The 21,273-nt window shown below is 48.5% G+C and overlaps 1 protein-coding gene across 2 annotated transcripts in view; it reads left to right on the forward strand.

Annotated features, from left to right (window-relative positions):
• The window catches only part of TUBGCP3 (tubulin gamma complex component 3), a 634,372-nt gene that overhangs the window by 183,671 nt on the left and 429,428 nt on the right, over positions 1-21,273 (forward strand). For both annotated transcript variants that reach the window (XM_063953156.1, XM_063953155.1), the window contains exon 6: positions 14,851-15,023. In XM_063953156.1, the coding sequence (XP_063809226.1) occupies positions 14,851-15,023 (173 nt within the window). The remainder of the gene's footprint in view (positions 1-14,850; positions 15,024-21,273) is intronic.

Below are 21,273 nucleotides of genomic sequence, written 5' to 3' on the forward strand. Positions count from 1 at the left end.
AGACAGGGCTGTCCTGCAGGCAGCCGTCCAGAAGTTGGTGAAGGAACAGGTTATTGTACTGGTCCCTCCTCATCTTCAAAACAAAGGTTACTTTTAGAACCTTTTCGTGGTACCGAAACCGGATGGTTCGGTCAGACCCATTCTGAACCTAAAATCGCTAAATCCCTTCCTGAAGGAGTTCAAGTTCAAAATGTAGTCTTTAAGGGCGGTGTTCTCAAGTCTGGAAGAGGGGGAATTCCTGGTATCCCTGGATATCAAGGATGCGTACCTCCACATTCCGATTTGGCTGCCGCATCAGGCTTATCTCCGATTCGCACTGTTGGACTGTCACTATCAATTCCAGGCTCTGCCATTTGGCCTCTCCACAGCACTGAGGATTTTCACCAAGGTGATTGCGGAAATGATAGTTCTCCTCTACAGACAGGAGTTGAACATAATTCCATATCTGGACAATCTGCTGATAGAGGCACCGTCCAAGGAGAAGCTGTTAAAGTCCATCATTCTCGGGACCCACCTGCTCAAGGAACACGGGTGGATCCTGAATCTTCATCAGTGCATTCGCCTTCTGGGAAAGATGGTGGTCTCTTACGAGGCTCTACAGTATAGGAGGTTTCATACTCTGTCCTTCCAACTGGATCTCCTGGATAAGTGGTCGGGATCCCATCTACATATGCACCAGAGGATACGTCTGTCACCAAAGGCCAGGATTTCACTCCTCTGGTGGTTGCAACTGCCTCACCTACTGGAGGGCCGCAGGTTCGGGATTCAGGACTGGATCCTTCTAACCACGGATGCAAGTCTCCGAGGCTGGGACGCAGTCACTCAAGGGGAGACCTTCCAAGGAAGGTGGTCAAGTCTGTAAGCCGGCCTGCCGATAAAAATTCTGGAACTAAGAGCCGTCTACAACGTTCGACTCCAAGTGGCCCATCTTCTGAGAAATCGGGCCATTCAAGTGCAGTCGGAAAATGTACATTAACCGACAGGGCGGAATGAAGAGCAGAGCTGCAATGTCAGAGGTAACAAGAATCATCCTCTTGGCAGTAAAACACGCGTTGGCGCTGTCAGCAATCTTCATTCCGGGAGTAGACGACTGGGAAACGGACTTCATAAGCAGAAACGATCTCCATCCAGGAGCGTGGGGACTACATTCGGAGTTGTTCACGGAGGTAATGGATCTTTGGGGTGTGCCTCAAATGGACATGATGGCCTCTTGTCTCAATAAGAAGCTTCAGCGATATTGTTCCAGGTCGAGGGACCTGCAAGCAGTGGCGGTGGACGCCCTTGTGACTCTGGGTTTTCCAGTCGGTGTACGTGTTTCCACCACTCCCACTCATTCCAAGAGTGCTAAATCTCATAAGGAGAACAAGGGTTCACGCGATCCTCATTGCTCCAGACTGACCAAGAAGGTCTCGGTACGCAGATCTTCTGGATCTACTGCTATTAGAGCCGAGGCCTCTTCCTCTTCGTGAGGATCTGCTGCAGCAGGAGCCGTTCGCCTATCAAGACGTACTGCGTTTGTGTTTGACTGCATGGAGGTTGAACGCCAGATACTAGCTCGGAAGTTTATTCCGAACAAGGTTCTTCCTACCCTGATACAGGCTAGGAAAGGAGTTACGTCTAAACATTACCATCGTATTTGGAAAAAATATGTATCTTGGTGTGAGTCCAAGAAGTTTCCTACGGTGGAGTTTCAACTGGGACTTTTTCTCCTCTTCCTGCAAACAGGTGTAGATATGGGCCTGAGGTTGGGATCCATAAAGGTCCAAATTTTGCCCCTTTCCATTTTCTTCCAGAAACAGTTAGCTACCCGACTGAGGATGACTTTTTTTTTGAAGGGGGTTCTGCACATCCAGCCTCCCTTTGTGCTACCTACGGCACCCTGGGACCTTAACGTTGTGTTGCAGTTCCTCCAGTCGGACTGGTTTTAGCCTCTACAGGAGGTTGAGGTCAAGTTTCTCACGTGGAAGGCTGTCACTTTGTTGGCCTTAGCTTCTGCTTGACGCGTGTCTGAGTTGGTGGCTTTGTCCTGTAGAAGCAAATACTTGATTTCTCTGACGTCCTATTGGATGCTGGGAACTCCGTAAGGACCATGGGGAATAGCGGCTCTGCAGGAGACTGGGCACAACTAAAGAAAGCTTTAGGTCACCTGGTGTGCACTGGCTCCTCCCACTATGACCCTCCTCCAAGCCTCAGTTAGATTTTGTGCCCGGCCGAGGTTGGATGCACACTAGGGGCTCTCCTGAGCTTCTAGAAAGAAAGTATAGAATTAGGTTTTTTATTTTCAGTGAGACCTGCTGGCAACAGGCTCACTGCAGCGAGGGACTAAGGGGAGAAGAAGCGAACCTGCCTGCTTGCAGCCAGCTTGGGCTTCTTTGGCTACTGGACACCATTAGCTCCAGAGGGATCGACCGCAGGCCCAGCCTTGGTGTTCGGTCCCGGAGCCGTGCCGCCGTCCCCCTTACAGAGCCAGAAGCAAGAAGAGGTCCGGAAAATCGGCGGCAGAAGACATCAGTCTTCACCAAGGTAGCGCACAGCACTGCAGCTGTGCGCCATTGCTCCTCATACACACTTCACACTCCGGTCACTGAGGGTGCAGGGCGCTTGGGGGGGGCGCCCTGAGCAGCAATAAAAACACCTTGGCTGGCAAAAATACCACAATAAATAGCCCCAGAGGCTATATATGTGGTAAATACCCCTGCCAGAATCCAGAAAAAAGCGGGAGAAAAGTCCGCAAAAAAGGGGCGGAGCTATCTCCCTCAGACACACTGGCGCCATTTTCTCTTCACAGTGCAGCTGGAAGAAAGCTCCCCAGGCTCTCCCCTGTAGTTTTCAGGCTCAAAGGCTTAAAAAGAGAGGGGGGGCACTAAATTTAGGCGCAATATTATATATACAAGCAGCTATTGGGGAAATTTCACTCAGTTATGGTGTTAATCCCCACATTATATAGCGCTCTGGTGTGTGCTGGCATACTCTCTCTCTGTCTCCCCAAAGGGCTTTGTGGGTTCCTCTCCTCAGTCAGAGCATTCCCTGTGTGTGTGCGGTGTGTCGGTACAGCTGTGTCGACATGTTTAATGAGGAGGCTTATATGGTGACGGAGCAGATGCCGATAAATGTGATGTCGCCCCCTGTGGGGCCGACACCAGAGTGGATGGTTAGGTGAAAGGTATTAACCGACAGTGTCAACTCCTTACATAAAAGGGTGGATGACGTAACAGCTGTGGGACAGCCGGCTTCTCAGTCCGCGCCTGCCCAGGCGTCTCAAAGGCCATCAGGGGCTCAAAAACGCCCGCTCACTCAGATGGCAGACACAGATGTCGACACGGAGTCTGACTTCAGTGTCGACAAGGTTGAGACATATACACAATCCACTAGGAACATCCGTGACTTGATCCCGGCAATAAAAAATGTGTTACATATTTCTGACATTAACCCAAGTACCACTAAAAAAGGGTTTTATGTTTGGGGAGAAAAGGCAGGCAGTGTTTTGTTCCCCCATCAGATGAATGAATGAAGTGTGTGAAAAGCGTGGGTTCCCCCCGATAAGAAACTGGTAATTTCTAAAAAGTTACTGATGGCGTACCCTTTCCCGCCAGAGGATAAGTTACGCTGGGAGATATCCCCTAGGGTGGATAAGGCGCTCACACGGTTGTCAAAAAAGGTGGCACTGCCGTTTTAGGAACGGCCACTTTGAAGGTACCTGTTGATAAAAAGCAGGGGCTATCCTGAAGTCTGTATTTACACACTCAGGTACTAGACTGAGACCTGCAGATCGGGCTGCTGCAGCGTGGTCGGTGACCCTGTCAAACATGAGAACATATTAAAGACGTCGTCTTATATATGAGGGATGCACAGAGGGATATTTTGCCGGCTGGCATCCAAAATGAATGTAATGTCCATTCTGTCAGGAGGGTATTAGAGACCTGTCACTGGACAGGTGATGCTGCCTTTAAAAGGCGCATAGAGACTCTGCCTTATAAGGGTGAGGAATTATTTGGGGATAGTCTCTGGGACCTCGTATCCATTACCTCAGGTTTCCTCACAGACTAAGAAAGCACTGTATTATCACGTACAGTCCTTTCGGCTTCAGAAAAGCAAGCGGGTCAAAGGCGCTTCCTTTCTGTACAGAGACATGGGAAGAGGGAAAAAGCTGCACCAGTCAGCCTGTTCCCAGAATCAAAATTCTTCTCTCGCTTCCTCTGAGTCCACAGCATGACGCGGGGGCTCCACAGGTGTAGCCATGTACGGTGGGGGGCCGTCTCAAAAATTTTAGCGATCATTGGGCTCGCTCACAGGTGGATCCCTGTTTCATTCAAGTAGTATTTCAGGGGTACAAGCTGGAATTCAAGATGTCTCCCCCCCGCCGTTTCCTCAAATATGCCTTACCGACAACTCCCTCAGGCAGGGAGGCTGCGCTAGAGGCAATTAATAAGCTGTATAATACAGGTAATACTCAAGGTGCCCCTAATTCAACAAGGACGGGGTTATTATTCCACACGGTTTGGGGTAACGAAACCGCATGGTTCGGTGTGACCCAATTTATATTTAAAATCCTTGAACACATGCATAAAAAAAAAAAAAATTCAAGTTCAAGATGGAATCGCTCAGGGCGGTTATTGCAAGCCTTAACGAGGGGGATTACATGGGATCCCGGGACATCAAGGATGCTTACCTGCATGTCCCCATTTACCCCCATGTCCCCATTTACCATCCTCGCCAGGAGTACCTCAGATTTGTGGTACAGGATTACCATTACCAAGTCCAGACACTGCCGTTTGGACTGTACATGGCACCGAGGGTGTTTACCAAGGTAATGGCCGAAATGATGATACTCCTTCGAAAAAAGGGAGTTTTAATTATCCCGTACTTGGACAATCTCCTTATAAGAGCAAGGTCCAAGGAGCAGTTGCTAGTCGGGGTAGCACTATTTTGGAAAGTGCTACAACAGCACGGTTGGATTCTAAACAGTCCAAAGTCACAGCTGGTTCCTACGACACGTCTACTGTTCCTGGGGATGGTTCTGGACACAGAACAGAAATAAGTGTTTCTCCCGGAGGAGAAAGCCAAGGAGCTGTCATCTCTAGTCAGAGACCTCCTGAAGCCAAAACAGGTATCGCGAGTCCTGGGAAAAAATGGTAGCTTCCTACGAAGCAATCCCATTCGGCAGGTTCCATGCAAGAACTTTTCAGTGGGACCTGTTGGACAAGTGGTCCGGATCACAGCTTCAGATGCATCGGCTGATAACCCTGTCTTCAAGGACCAGGGTATCTCTACTGTGGTGGCTGCAGAGTGCCCATCTTCAAGAGGGCCACAGGTTCGGCATACAGGACTAGGTCCTAGTGACCATGGATGCCAGCCTTTGAGGCTGGGGGGCAGTCACACAGGGAAAAAACTTCCAGGGACTTGGTCAAGTCATTACAATGCCCTGAGTCAGGCAAGGCCTCTGCTTCAAAACCAGCCGGTACTGATCCAATCAGACAACATCACGGCAGTCGCCAATGTTTACCAACGGGGCGGCACAAGAAGCAGGATGGCGATGGCAGAAGCCACAAGGATTCTCCGATGGGCGGAAAATCATGTGTTAACACTGTCAGCAGTGTTCATTCCCGGAGTGGACGACTGGGAAGCAGAGCTTCTCAGCGGACACGACCTCCACCCGGGAGAGTGGGGATTTCATCCAAAAGTCTTCCAAAGGATTGTACACCATTGGGAAAGGCCACAGGTGGACATGATGGCGTCCCGCCTCAACAAAAAGCTATAAAAGATATTGCGCCAGGTCAAAGGACCCTCAGGCGATAGCTGTGGACGCTCTGGTAACACCGTGGGTGTTCCAGTCGGTTTATGTGTTCCCCCCCCTCTGCCTCTCATACAAAAGGTACTGAGAATAATAGGAAGGCGAGGAGTAAGAACGATACTCGTGGTTCCGGATTGGCCAAGAAGAGCTAGAACTTCAAGAAATTATATCAGAGGACCCATGGCCTCTGCCGCTCACAGGACCTGCGGCAGCAGGGGCCCTGTCTGTTCCAAGACTTACCGCGGCTACGTTTTGACGGCATGGCGGTTGAACGCCGGATCCTAAAGGAAAAGGGCATTCCGGAGGAAGTCATTCCTACGCTGATTCAAGCCAGGAAAGATGTAACTGCAAAACATTATCACCGCATATGGCGAAAATATGTTGCTTGGTGTGAGGCCAAAAAAGGCCCCAACAGAGGAATTTCAACTAGGTCGATTTCTGCATTTCCTACCAGCAGGAGTGTCTATGGGCCTAAAATTAGGCTCCATTAAGGTACAGATCTCGGCTCTGTCGATTTTCTTCCAGAAAGAACTAGCTTCAGTACCTGAAGTTCAGACATTGTAAAAGGAGTGCTGCATATTCAGCCCCCGGTTGTGCCTCCAGTGGCACCTTGGGTTCTCAACGTGGTGTTGAGTTTCTTAAAATCACATTGGTGTGAGCCACTAAAAACCGTGGATCTAAAATATCTCACGCGGAAAGTGGTCATGTTATTGGCCTTGGCTTCGGCCAGGCGTGTATCAGAATTGGCGGCTTTGTCATATAAAAGTCCTTATCTGATTTTCCATATGGATAGGGCAGAAGTGAGGACTCGTCCCCAGTTTCTCCCTAAGGTGATATCAGCTTTTCACTTGAACCAACCTATTGTAGTGCCTGCGGCTACTAGGGACTTGGAGGATTCCAAGTTACTGGACGTAGTCAGGGCCTTGAAAAATTATGTTTCCAGGACGGCTAGAGTCAGGAGAACTGACTCGCTGTTTATCCTGTATGCACCCAGCAAACTGGGTGCTCCTGCTTCTAAGCAGACTATTGCTCGCTGGATTTGTAGCACAATTCAGCTGGCGCATTCTGCGGCTGGACTACCGCAGCCAAAATCTGTAAAAGCCCATTCCACAAGGAAGGGGGCTCATCTTGGGCAGCTGCCCGAGGGGTCTCGGCTTTCCAACTTTGCCGAGCTGCAACTTGGTCAGGGGCAAACACGTTTGCTAAATTCTACAAAATTGATACCCTGGCTGAGGAGGACCTGGAGTTCTCTCATTCGGTGCTGCAGAGTCATCCGCACTCTCCCGCCCGTTTGGGAGCTTTGGTATAATCCCCATGGTCCTTACGGAGTTCCCAGCATCCACTAGGACGTCAGAGAAAATAAGATTTTACTCACCGGTAAATCTATTTCTCGTAGTCCGTAGTGGATGCTGGGCGCCCATCCCAAGTGCGGATTGTCTGCAATACTTGTATATAGTTATTGCCTAACTAAAGGGTTATTGTTGAGCCATCTGTTGAGAGGCTCAGTTATATTCATACTGTTAACTGGGTATAGTATCACGAGTTATACAGTGTGATTGGTGTGGCTGGTATGAGTCTTACCCGGGATTCAAAATCCTTCCTTATTATGTCAGCTCGTCCGGGCACAGTGTCCTAACTGAGGCTTGGAGGAGGGTCATAGTGGGAGGAGCCAGTGCACACCAGGTGACCTAAAGCTTTCTTTAGTTGTGCCCAGTCTCCTGCGGAGCCGCTATTCCCCATGGTCCTTACGGAGTTCCCAGCATCCACTACGGACTACGAGAAATAGATTTACCGGTGAGTAAAATCTTATTTTTCCATGAAGATAGGGCTGAGGTTCGGATACGTCAGCAGTTTCTTCCGAAGGTTGTGTCGGCAAATTCAAATCAACCAACCTATTGTAGAGCCAGTTGCTACTGACTCCTCAATTTCATCAAAGTCCTTGGATGTTGTAAGGGCTCTGAAAATCCATGTGAAGAGGACTGCTCGTCACAGAAAATCGGACTCTCTGTTTGTCCTGTATGATCCCAAGTACTTGGGTATCCTGCTTCTAAGCAGACAATCTCTCGCTGGATCAGGTTCACTATCCAGCATGCGTATTCTACGTCTGTTAAGGCCCACTCTCCTCGTAAAGTGGGTTCTTCCTGGGCGGCTGCCCAGGGTGTCTCGGCTTTACAGCTTTGCCGAGCGGCTACTTGGTCTTGGTCGAACACGTTTGCAAAGTTCTACGAGTTTGATACTTTGGCCGATGGGGACCTGAGTTTGGTCAATCAGTTCTGCAGGAGCCTCCGCGCTCTCCCTCCCGTTCTGGGAGTTTTGGTACATCCCCATGGTACTAATGTGGACCTCAGCATCTAGGACGTAAGAGAAAATAGGATTTCTGCTGCGGGGTACACTGGGCTCCACAAGGATTGGACAATGGGGGTAGAGTAGGATCTTGATCCGAGGCACCAACAGGCTCAAAGCTTTGACTGTTCCCAGAATGCACAGCGCCGCCTCCTCTATAACCCCGCCTCCCCTATAACCCCGCCTCCCTGCACAGGAGCTCAGTTTTGTAAGTTGGTGCTGCAGTAAGCAGGCACTGAACAGAGGAAAAGAAAAGCTTTTTATGAGGTAAAAAGTGAAGACTTCAATGGCAGCAGTGGTGGTAAATGTCTTGTGACATTCACTGCTGCAGCTCTAGCTCTCCCCAGCAGCGCTGTACACTCCCGAGCCCTGGTTACCGGGTACCTACAGCGAAGGCTCTGGTTTTCTTCACGTTAGACACACACGGCTGGGGCTCTCCAGGATCGCGCTACGGGAGGTGGTAAGTGGGTCCCGCTTGCGGGACCCGGTCTTTATCGCGATCCGGCGCGGTCAGTAGGAGGCGGGCCGCGCGCGCTGGCGGTGGACACTGTGGATACAGGCGATCCCACTAGATCACCAGGGCATGGGCGCAGGTCAGGTTTTCTCTCTAAACCAATTCTTATATCGCCCACAGTACCCGGTGGTTTTGCCAGCAGAGGGGATAAGGCTTAGACCTGAAGCCCCTCCCCCAGCCCCAGGTCGCCATTTCTAGCAAGTGTTCCCGCCCTGGAGCTGCATATCTGTCTTTTCCTCACTCCCAGTCAGCGTCTGCGGCGCAATTATCCCTCAGCTCACTGTTCCTGGGACTGCTTGGGCCAATCCTCCTATGTAAAGCCGCCTGGTTGTCAGTGCTGTGACTTTACATGACACTTAAGTATTCTACCTGCCTTTTTTAGTCCGTGTTAGTAAGAGAGAGTGCATTTAGTCAGGGTTTTCTAGTACAATTACCCTGTGATATACATCCATTTCTTACTGTGTACTGTTATATCATTTGTTATATAGCTGTGTAAGCTAGTCCAGTGCAGTATTATTGTCAGTAATAACCTCTGCATTGTATAAACTGTGACTATCTGTGTGTGCATTTGATAGCTGAGTGGTGTCCATTTCGTGTCTTTCACTCAACCTGCTATCCCTATATTCTATAACCTGAGGGGGATTGGTGCGTCAGGTTTTATCTAATATAGGATTTTCACAAAGATATACTGTATTACGTATATTTCTCTGTGATTTAGTCACCATATCTCTCCTTTATCTCTGCTAGTGCTGACTACACTGCGCAGGGGTTTGGATTTAGAGATCTAGTGCTGCTGATAATTGTACTGTGTTACCTCATACTGCAAGTTATATCATGTCTGCTTCTGAGGGTAACGTTTCTGGGGCTGAACACACTGCCGGTGTTGCTGAAGCCACAGACCCATATGAGGAGAATATAGCAGCTGTGGGCTCTGGTTCTGGGGGCTCCTTGCCCCCCAGTGGGACTTTGGCAACGGAGGCACATACTGACCCACCGTGGGCCGCTTTTTCCACGCTTCTGCATACGCTAGTTCATAAACTAACCCCCTATGGGACCCCCAATGCTGGTACAACCGTATGTGGTCCCTGCAGCTAACCCGCTGTGGGTGGACGATTTATCTGCTCAGTTAAAGAAGTTGAACCAGTCCCTGACTACTAAAAAGTTTGACCTTCGTTTGCTTAAGTCCAAGGGGTCCTCTAAGCGAGCGCTTGTCTCCTCACAATCCACTGCTGTCACTGACACCTCGTCTGATAAAGACGGTACGTATACTGACCCCACAGGTTCTGACTCAGATACGGCTGATGGGGAGGGTAGTTCACATGTGGATGTTCCTGATCTTTTGGAGGCTATTAAGTTAATTCTACAGATTACGGATGATCCCGAGCCATCCGTCCCTCCTAAGAAACCAGATAGGTTCAAGCGTCAGAAGGTGGTTAAACAAGTTTAACCTCACTCTGACCACCTAGTGGATATACGTCAGGAACCCTGGGAAAACCCGGGTACGAAGTTTGTGCCTCACAAGAAGATGCTTGCTCGCAATCCCCTCGCGCCAGAGCGGTCTAAGAATTTGGAAACGCCTCCTCCAGTGGACTCGCATGTGTCTAGGATGGTGGTTTTCTCAGCTCTGCCTGTCACTACCGTCACGTCTCTAAAAGAGCCTACGGATAAGCGTGTGGAGGGTTTTCTGAAAGGGATTTACACTCTCACGGGTGCTGCACAAAGGCCCACTATTGCAGCTACATGGGCTGCCGAGGCTATTGAAGCATGGGCCTTGGAGTTAGATACTGAAATTCCTCTGACCATGCTAGACAATGCTTGTCATATATTGTCACAGCTTCTCGCTATATTAAAGAGGCGGCTTTGGATGCCGGTATCCTAGCAGCCAAGGCGTCTACTACGTCAGTCCTGGCTCGCCGGATATTGTGTCTGAGATCCTGGTCTGTGGATCTGGACTCTAGAAAAACCCTGGAGGTACTCCCTTTCAAGGGAGATATTCTGTTTGGGGAGGACTTAAATAAGATAGTGGCTGACTTGGCAACTGCCAAAACTGCCTGTCTACCAAATACCGCTCCTTCTGTGTCAAAGACTAAAGGTATGTCCTTTCGCCCTTCAGGTAAAGCAAAAGGTCAGGCGTACCACAAGCAGGCCCGCACTTCCAAACCTGGTAAGCCGAAGCCCAAAAGAGCCTGGGCTGCCCGTCAGCCAGCTTCCAAGACCGATAAGCCTGCCACATGCCGGGGCGGGCCTGCCCCTGGGGGATCCCAGGCTGGGGGGCCGGCTTTTAGGGTATACCCAGGAATGGTTGAAGACCACTTCAGATGCCTGGGTACGGGAAGTCGTTACTCGAGGTTACGCTATAGCCTTCAAAAACCGACCCCCTCATCGATTTTGCCAGACAGACGTCCCATTGGACCAGACAAAGGCAAACACTCTGCATTCGGTGGTACAGACCCTCCTGAATACAGAAGTTGTAGTACAGGTGCCTCCTGCTCAGAGTGGCCGGGGGTACTATTCTCCGCTGTTTCTAGTCCCGAAACTGAATGGGTCCTCCTGGCCCATTCTCAACCTCAAGGCATTGAACAAGTTTGTGAAGGTTTCCAAGTTCCGTATGGAAACCCTTCGCTCTATAGTTCTGTCCTTGGAACCTGGGGACTACATGGTCTCCCTGGATATACAGGATGCTTACCTGCATATTCCTATAGCAGCGTCACATCAGCAATACCTGAGGTTCGCTATTGGCATCCTTCATTACCAGTTTCGGGTATTACCTTTTGGTTTAACAACGGCTCCGTGAGTTTTCACCAAAGTAATGGCGGTGATGACGGTGGTACTCTGCCGTCAAGGGGTCAGGATACTGCCGTAACTGGACGACTTGTTAATCCTGGCAAATTCCTCAGAACTTCTCCTGTGTCATCTGGATATGACGGTCCGGTTTCTACAAGCCCACGGGTGGCTCATCAACTGGAAGAAATCCTCCCTGGTCCCTGCTCAGAGCATGGTGCACCTGGGAGCGCTGTTGGACACTCACAACCAGCCGTTGTTCTTGTCTCAGTAGAAAGTCCTGAAGCTTCAGGACAGGATTCGTTGCTTCCTTTCTCGTCCGCAAGTGTCGATACATTCGGCGATGCAGGTGCTGGGCCTCATGGTCTCAGCATTCAACATGGTGGAGTTTGCTCAATTCCATTCTCGCCCCCTCCAGAGGCTGATTCTAGCCAAGTGTGATGGCCTGCCTCACCAGATCAGGTCTCACATGATCTCATTGACTCCGGAGGTCCGTCTGTTGCTACTTTGGTGGCTCTGGGACCAACGGTTGTGCAGGGGCCATCCCTTCTGGATATCCAACTGGGTCCTGTTGACGACAGATGCCAGTCTAAGAGGTTGGGGCGCGGTGCTGGAGCAACACTCCCTTCAGGGTCGGTGGACCAAGGAAGAATCTCTCCTCTCGATCAACATTCTTGAATTGCGGGCGGTCTTCAATGCGTTGAACCTGGCCCAGCATTTAATTCACAACCGTTCTGTTCAAATACAGTCGGACAACGCCACCACAGTGGCTTACATATATCATCATGGCGGCACTCAAAGCCGTTTGGCAATGAAGGAAGTCTTACGGATTCTACATTGGGCGGACCGCCATCTACCGGCCATATCGGCAATATTCATTCCGGGAGTCCTGAATTGGGAAGCGGACTTTCTCAGTCGTCAGGACGTGCATGCCGGCGAGTGGAGCCTCCATCCAGAAGTGTTTCAACTCCTAGTGAAAAAGTGGGGTCTTCCAGATGTGGATCTGATGGCGTCTCGACACAATCACAAGGTTCCGGTCTTCGGAGCAAGGACAAGGGATCCTCAAGCAGCATTCGTGGATGCGCTGGTGGTGCCGTGGAGGTTTCGGCTGCCGTACGTGTTCCCTCCGGTGTCACTCCTGCCCAGGGTAATTCGGAAGTTCAAGCAAGAAAAAGGAATTCTGCTTCTCATAGCTCCGGTGTGGCCCAGACGGCCCTGGTTCTCAGACCTGCAAGGCCTATCGTCAGAGCGTCCACAACGCCCAGACCTCCTCGTTCAGGGCCCCTGTGTCTACCAGGACCTAGCCCGGCTGTCTTTGACGGCGTGGCTCTTGAAGCTTCCGTCTTGAGGGCTAAGGGTTTTTCTGAAGAGGTCATTAAAACTATGTTGCGGGCCCGGAAACCGGCTTTGGCTCGGATTTACTATAGGGTCTGGCATTCCTACTTTGGTGCGCATCTAATACTTATGACGCCTGCAAGTTTAGTACAGCCAAACTTATGGCTTTTCTGCAGCATGGCCTAGATTTAGGCCTGCGTGTGGCCTCCCTCAAGGTTCATATTTCGGCCTTGTCGGTGTGGTTTCAGAGAAAAATTACGACTTTACCTGATGTTCATACTTTCACTCAGGGTGTGTTGCGTATACAACCTCCCTATGTCCCGCCTGTGGCTCCTTGGGACTTGTCGGTGGTTTTGGAGGCGTTGCAGCAGCCTCCGTTTGAACCCCTTGGTTCAGCTGACCTTAAGTGGCTTTTCCTTAAGGTGGTGTTCTTGCTGGCTATTGCCTCTGCTAGAAAAGTGTCGGATCTAGGTGCCTTGTCTTATAGTTCCCCATATCTGTTTTTTCACCGGGACTGGGCGGTTCTTAGGACTCGTCCCGGATATTTACCTAAGGTGGTTTCTTCGTTCCACCTTAATCAGGAGATTGTGGTTCCGGCCTTTGTCTCTTCTGATTTGTCTCCCAATGAGCGGTCTTTGGATGTTGTACGGGCTCTCCGTATCTACGTGAAGAGAACTGCTTCTGTTCGAAAATCTGATTCTCTCTTTGTTTTGTTTGGATTTCACAAACGTGGCTGGCCTGCTCACAAGCAGACCCTGGCCAGATGGATTAGAATGGTGATTGCACATGCTTATGTGAAGGCTGGTCTGTCAGCTCCTGCTCACATTACGGCCCATTCTACTCGGTCTGTTGGAACTTCTTGGGCGGTCCAACGTGGTGCGACCCTTGATCAATTGTGCAAGGTGGCTACGTGGTCCTCCGGGAACACGTTCATAAGGTTCTATGCCTTCGATACTGCCGCTTCCCAGGATGCTTCCTTTGGACGCCGGGTTCTTGTGCCCGCTACAGTGCGTCCCCTCCCATGAGGAACTGCTTTAGGACATCCCCATTGTCCAATCCTTGTAGAGCCCAGTGTACCCCGCAGCAGAAAATGAGATTTATGGTAAGAACTTACCTTTGGTAAATCTCTTTCTGCGAGGTACACTGGGCTCCACAAGGCGCCCACCCTGACGCATTTAGCTTCTTTGGGTTGGTATGGCATTAGCCGCTGACACTTCTCTTGTCGTGAGAGTGTGGTGTATGTGGCTACTAACCGTTGTCGTCTCTTTTCCTGCTACTGCATTGGGCTGGTTAGCTAAAAACTGAGCTCCTGTGCAGGGAGGCGGGGTTATAGAGGAGGCGGCGCTGTGCGTTCTGGGAAAAGTCAAAGCTTTGAGTCTGTTGGTGCCTCGGATCAAGATCCTACTCTACCCCCATTGTCCAATCCTTGTAGAGCCCAGTGTACCTCGCAGAAAGAGATTTAACAAAGGTAAGTTCTTATCATAAATCTCGTTTTTGGTTACCTACCGGTAAATCCTTTTCTCGTAGTCCATAGAGGATGCTGGGTGCCCACCCAGCGCTTTGTTTTCCTGCTATCGTCATTTGGTTCAGTACAGCTACGTTTTAGTTGAGTAATGCATTGTTACTTGGTTTAGTAATGTTTCAGCGGTTGCTGCGTTTCAAACTAGTTAGCTTGATGTGGTGTGTGTGTGTGTGTGTGTGTGTGAGAGAGAGAGAGCTGGGGTGAATCTCGCCACTATCTGTGTAAAATCCTTCTCGAAGATGTCTGTCTCCTTGGGTACAGTTTCTGGACTGAGTCAGGTAGGAGGTGCATGGATGGAGGAGCCAGCCCACACTCTCAAACTCTTAGGTGTCAATGGCTCCTGGTGGACCCGTCTATACCCCATGGTACTAATGTGGACCCCAGCATCCTCTACGGACTATTAAAAAATTATTTACTGGTAGGTAACCAAAATCCTATTTGTTTTTTTAAGCAATAGCTCGTGTCTTTTTTATTTGTTTTGTTTTGACGATTTTTATTTCGGGTGTCTCAATCTTTAATTGTTTCGCACTATTTTTGGTATTAAGATCTGTTTTTGTTTTACAGACAGTCATATCAAGCCCCAGCCATGGGAGATGCTTTACGGCAACAGTTAGGTACACGTTTCGCGTGGACATTAGCCACTGGTCAGCAGCCAACGTTACAAAATGCTACCTCCAAAGGCCTTTCAACCACACTTTCTCGTGGTGTGCCACGAACCAGAAGAGAAGGGGACACAGGTAGAAATAATGTGATTTTATAGAAATAAAACTCAAACTTCCTTACATCCAATTACAAAATAATTGCTCTAGTTATTTACAATGAAATATTTTACTTATGAAAAATATAATCTGCTGTCGCTCCATCATATCCCAATGTTATCCTGTGGAAACCTGTGGATATAGGAGAAATGCTGTTATCAACGGTATGTTCTTACCATAACGTATACTTTTGGTTCACAAACCCAATGGGTCTTATCAACCCGTGCTCAATGTAAAATTACAGATCAAATATCTCAAGGTGTCCAGGTTTAGTATGGAAACTCTGTGTTCCGTTGTCCTGGCTATTCGACCTGGGGATTTTATGGTCTCCCTTTATATGCAGGATGCTTGCCTACATGTCCTTCTAGTACCCCGTCATCAACAGTACTACAGGTTTTCTGTCCGACTTCAGCATTTGCAGTTTCCGTCTTTACCCTTTGGCCTTTTCCCAGCCCCCAGGGTGTCCACCAAACTCCTGACAGTGATTGTTGCTTACCATTGGCAGCAGTAATTCAAGATACTCCCTTACCTGGACAACCGCCTCCTTTTTACACATTCTCCGGAGAGCTTCAACCATCATCTACAGGTGACCATGACATTCCTTTAGTCACATTTAGCTGATCAACTGGGCCAAGTCCTTACTCATACCATCTCAGAGGATGCTCCATCTATGAGCTCTGCTGGATGCTCAGGTACAACGCATCTTTCCTCCGGGTAAGATTACATCTCTACAGTTGCGCGTACACAACTTACTTCGAAGTTGCAGAGTTTCTATACAGTACGCAATGCAGACCCTGGGCTCCATGGTATCCGCCTTCAACATGGAGGAATACGCCCAATTCCACTGCATGGGGGAATTCACTTGTTTGAAAAGTTTGTCGGGTGTCTGTTTTTCCCACTTTATTGGATAGGAAAAAACAAACCCCCAACTGACTTAAACAATTGAATAAACCCCCCCCCCATATGCCTCTACAAAGCCTGGTGCTCACCATGTAGAATGGACAGCCCAACCAGATCAGATCTCAGGCAATGGTACTGCCTCCGGATACCCCTATCATGGTGCCTCCACGTCTTCAACCTTGACAAGGGTCAACCATTCTGGATTCTACATTGGGTACTTCTCACCATGGACGCCAGCCTCTGAGGGTGGGGAGTAGTCACTCCTTCCCGGGCTATTGGACCCCAACAGAGAGGGGCCTTTCAATCAACTTCCTAGACCTTCAGGCTGTTCAAGGAGTCAGTGAGGTGCCAGGTAGCGCTGCGTCTTATACGGCGGTACCAGTTTGGGCACGGACTCTCAACCATTCACTGTTTGACGTAGGCAACTGCTTGCTCTTTAGCAGAAGAAACTGGCTAAGATCATGTGCTGTTTTCACCGCAATATTATCTAGCTTCCCCAAGGGCAGTATGGTTTGCATTGCTGCCTCACTGCATTAAGGTCAAGGGTTTGTCCCACCGCGGCCCTGCCTGTGTGAAGTTTGTGTGTTCCCACCACTCTGGTAGGGAGGTACTCCACCAATACACAAATATACTAGCTACTGACAAACATTTAATATGAAGGGTAGTTCACCCAGCATGTGATCTTCTTGGACCTAGATCCATGGAGCGGTCGGTTTTCAAAAATTGCAGTTTCATCATGTTTGGCACATTTCATCGACGTTTGTGGACTGTGAGCAGCAGAGTATAGTCTTCCATCTTCCCAGGGTCCTTGTAGATACAGGTTCAGAAGAGGTGAGTTTCTGTTTTGTGTAGTCCTTCCAGAATTTGGATTCTTTCTCAGGTCATGGAATTGAGGATCTCCTTATTGCGGTTGCCAGTCCATTACCTGCTTGGACTTTGATAACCAAGCGGAAACGTGTCCTTTTTACGTGTCTTTTGCGCTCAATAGAATTTTTTTTTCTTCCTGATAGGTTTACTTCTCCATGCAGAAAAAACAATTTGTGTTCCCTAATGCACACTGAGTGCAGCACATGTGGCCCAGTACGGATAGTATCCCTAAGTAGATATATGGTGGCATGATTCTCAAAGCACATAGTGTTTAAGTTTGGTATCTATTGAACAAGAAGGTTGTCCGTTGTCTCAAGTCTCTATCTATTGGTTTTAGGATGGGTTTTCTCCTACGGCTGGCTTCAGCAGGGGGCATTTGAGCCATGGAAACTTCGGCCAGCATTGTCATTGCTATACTCCAAAGGAATTCCTTACAGGGCTCTGCAAAGCAATTAGGTAAAGTGACTGACTGAGCCTGTCTTTGAGCCCATGCGTAAAAGGGCTCATGTGACACCACTAGTCTCTGCTTTAGGTATCGCCGCTCGACAAACCCTTTGGCTCTACGCATAGTACATGGATTTGGAATCCAGTTGTTCTTTGGAAACGCTTCCTTTTTTGGTGAGGGCGTAAGGTTTGGGCATCAGATGCTCTTGTTACCCAAGCCATCTATGTATACAGCTCTTTTCTCCCTGTGGCTGGCCCCAAGTAGAGGAGTCTGCGTTTTCGTGCATTTTGCTCTTCCTTTTATTTGGGGAGCACCCTCAATAAATATTTTGCAAGACACAGGCATTTTACTTGCAGGTATTTTGTGCCATGGAATGTTTTCCTGGGGGACTATAGGCACTCTGGGTCCAAAGCTCCTAACAGGGTTCTCACCTATTCAGCCTAGTTGGATGTAGACTGATGCTTACTCCAATTTAGTGGGTTGGTGGAGTCATCTTCTGGATGCTGGACATCTTTCTATAGGTTTCATACTCTATTTCCGGGGTAGTCCATCCCGCCATTTTTCCCCCACTGCTCTTACCAAAAGTGTGGAGAAGATAGGGACCTTAGACCAAGCTATGTTTTCTCTATATCTGTAAAGCAGAGTTTCCCAACCTGTGTGCCGTGGCTCCCTGGGGTGCCTCGGGACACTTGCAGGGGTGCCCTGGGTTGGTAGTCCAGTACCAATTCAAATGATTCATGGTCAATATAATAGGCAAAACCAGTGCTGGTGGCTGCCAGTCATAAAATATGTGGCCAAACAGAAGCAAATCTTGTCCCTCACCACACAACTGACCCTTAGGATGACATATAAACCCGATCTACTTAATGTAATATTTCTTCAATAAGAAATTTTTGGCCTAGGGGTGCCGTGAAAAAAATTCTGATATTCTAGGGTGCCGTGAATCAAAAAAGTTTGGAAACCACTGCTATAAAGGGTTAGTGCTCCTTCTGGACGATTATTATGTATTTTTGCCTTAAACGCCAAGCTTCAAGTGAATCCTGCAATGGAATCTCTCTGATCAATTATCCACTGCATGGAGGCCCACAGATTTTTAGCCTCCCTCAACATCAGGGACGTATATCTTCATGTTCCTACTTGGCCAGGTCCTCACTCACTCACTCACTCACTCACTCACTCACTCACTCACTCCAGTTAGCAGTTGACTTTGCTCTATCAGTCCTTCGCCCTACCATTTGGTAGCACATGGATCCACGCATTCCTTTTAATCATGGCGGCTGGGACTGTTTCTCTCCCCCCCCCCCCCCCTAAACACCTCTCTGCAGCAGGTGTTTCTCCAGGGGTTAGCCAAAAGAGCATTGTGGCAGCACTTCCTGTTGGAGTTTCTCCACGATTAGTCCGGGCCTGCTTTTTGGTTCTCTTTGAGACCAAGTTGGCCTTGGTCGGCTGGCCAGTTCATTTTCATTGAAACAACGCAGTGGCATATGTAACTAGTCATGTAAGCACAAACAGTGCCACAGCAATGGGGGAAGCACCGTTCATGGCTACTGACCTTTTGTTTCAGCAATCACATCGGTATTCACGCCGGGCTTAAGAATTGGGAAGCAGACTTGCTCAAAAGAATGTCTATCCCAGAGATGTGATCTATAGCAGTGGCACCATGTTGTTGATGGGCCTTCCTGAAGTTGACCTCATAGCTTGTCGCCATAACTTCATGATTCTACACTTTTGTGTGAGATCCAGGAATCCGTTGGCTTTCGCAGTTGATGCCTGTGTTCCATGGGTTTTTCATCTAGAGTGGTATCAAGCGCATTAAAGACCCCCAGGTGACTGTAATTGTATTGGCACCAAATTGGTCAAGCAGGTCGTAGTACACAGACACTCTCAATGTCTATAGGTCTCTTGTGGTATCTTCGACTATATCTGCTGCAACAAGGTATTCAATCACTTGTCCACTGGTCTTATCCGCTCAGAAACGGACTCCATTTGAGCCTGTACATTCAACAGAGCTTTAGTTAGTTACTTGAAAGCGGTTCTTTCTTATGACTCTTTCCTCGCCTTGACGTGGGTCCTTGCAAGGGGTTTGATTCTGCAAGTTGCCTTTCCTCGCCTTCCAGGATGATAGTGCTGTACTTCGTACAGTTTCTAAGTTACAGCCGATGTTGTGTGTGTTTTTTTTTTTCTTACACCACAAACTTCTTGTTCCAATTATTCCTTCTTCAGCGACTTCCTGGGACAGGGATGATCTGACTCTGCCAGACAGAGATCTGCGGGTTTACTTGAATAATTCTACTTCTATCCGCTGCACAGATTCTGATTTTTTTTTTTTTTTATATCTGTTTTGGTCAGCTACAGTCATCACTCTGTCTGTCTTTTGGTCTGAGATGTCAGTCACCAAACCAGATACCAGCTCATTCCACTAGGGAGGTGAATCCCTCCTGGGTAGCTACCTAGTCCACTGACCACACTTTTTTTTTTTGCTTCTAGCACTGCCAACTTGGACGTGTAGCTTTCCAGTAAGGCAGTTTGCGCATTCCTTGCCATGGGGGTGGCTATTGAACGCCCCATGGTTCTAATTGTAAAGCGCAATGGAATATGCTGCGCTATTCAAGACAATGTTAATAAATAAAAAATAATTGTTGCCCAGCCTTGCTGCAAGAGAAAATAGAATTTTTGCTTACTTACCATTGAATCTTTTTCTCTTTAGGAGGCTGTGCCACACTGTGTTCCATATCTCACGCTTAGTTGTGCGAGGTGTTGTTTCTTGACCTGTCTTTTCCGTACTGGTTTGTTTGAATGTTCTAACTATTTCACAAGGTTACTGCTACTTCTTACCAGACTTTTTTTTTTTTTTTAAATGAAGTACTGGAGTCATGGGTATGTGACCCCTGCTCCCTGCAGCCAGCAGCAGATTGCATGTATTACTTAAAAAAAAAAAAATATTACAACAAAAGAACCGTCTACAGTGAGAGCTGAGTAGCAGCCCCCAAAATGTGCGCTACTTCATGAGGCACCTAAAGAATACTGGAATCATGGGGATGCAGGTACTTGGGTTTAAAGCTACAGTTTACATTAAGTGCCAAACTCCAGCCGCATCCTGCAATCCCCATGGTCTAGTGTCGGCCAGCCTGCTTAAGAGATAAAGATTCAATGGGAGGTGACCAAAACTCCTATAATTATGGCCAGCGATTAGTAGATAATATCTGAATGCAGCTTTCAGGTTAAACATGGTTTACAGATCCTTAAGGCATTATTAGTAGAGTATATGGATATCCTGGAAATGCCACCTACAGTATACTGGAATGTAGCTCAATTGTCTAAGGCTATCACTACTTCAAATCCTGAGGCTTTAAAATTATTACTACAATTTATTTACAAGACGTCACAAGTTTTTTGCAGCGCTGTGCAAACAACACACATTAGAACAATACAGGGTATACAGAATTTAACATCACAGAAAACGAACACAGAGGGCATGTAACAATTTACACCACAGTTCTCACTACACAACACAGCTGAGATGTAAGGAAGCAAAGGAGTAATCGGCATACTACTTAGGGCGGGCAGTAATTGGAAGAAATGAACAGTCACGCGCAAGAGGAAATGCAGGTTTAGACGGTCACTAAGTAGGAAAGTGTCATTGAAGTGCAAGAGAAGAGGGCTGTGAGAACAGGAGGGAAGAGGGCCCTGCTCTAAGGAGCTTACAATCTAGGGGGAGAGGGAGACGGACAGGTGACATGAGTACAAGTAAGCGGAAGGTGGCCTGGTGTCAGGAAGTAAGTGAGGCAGAGATGGTAAAGACGTGAAGATGGAAGAGCGGTTTCAAGACTAGGTTATGCGGAAGGGTACGCTTTGATGAACAGGTGAGTTTTCAGTGCCCCTTTGAAGCTTTGCAAGGTCGGTGAGTGTCTAATAGAGCAAGGGAGCCTGTTCCAGTGAAGAGTGGCAGCGTAGGCAAAAGCTTGGATTTGCGCATGGGATGTAGTGACCAGGTAGAGGAGAGACGACCGGAGTGGG

The sequence above is a fragment of the Pseudophryne corroboree genome, chromosome 2, assembly GCF_028390025.1.
Source record: "Pseudophryne corroboree isolate aPseCor3 chromosome 2, aPseCor3.hap2, whole genome shotgun sequence".
Lineage (NCBI taxonomy): Eukaryota > Metazoa > Chordata > Amphibia > Anura > Myobatrachidae > Pseudophryne > Pseudophryne corroboree.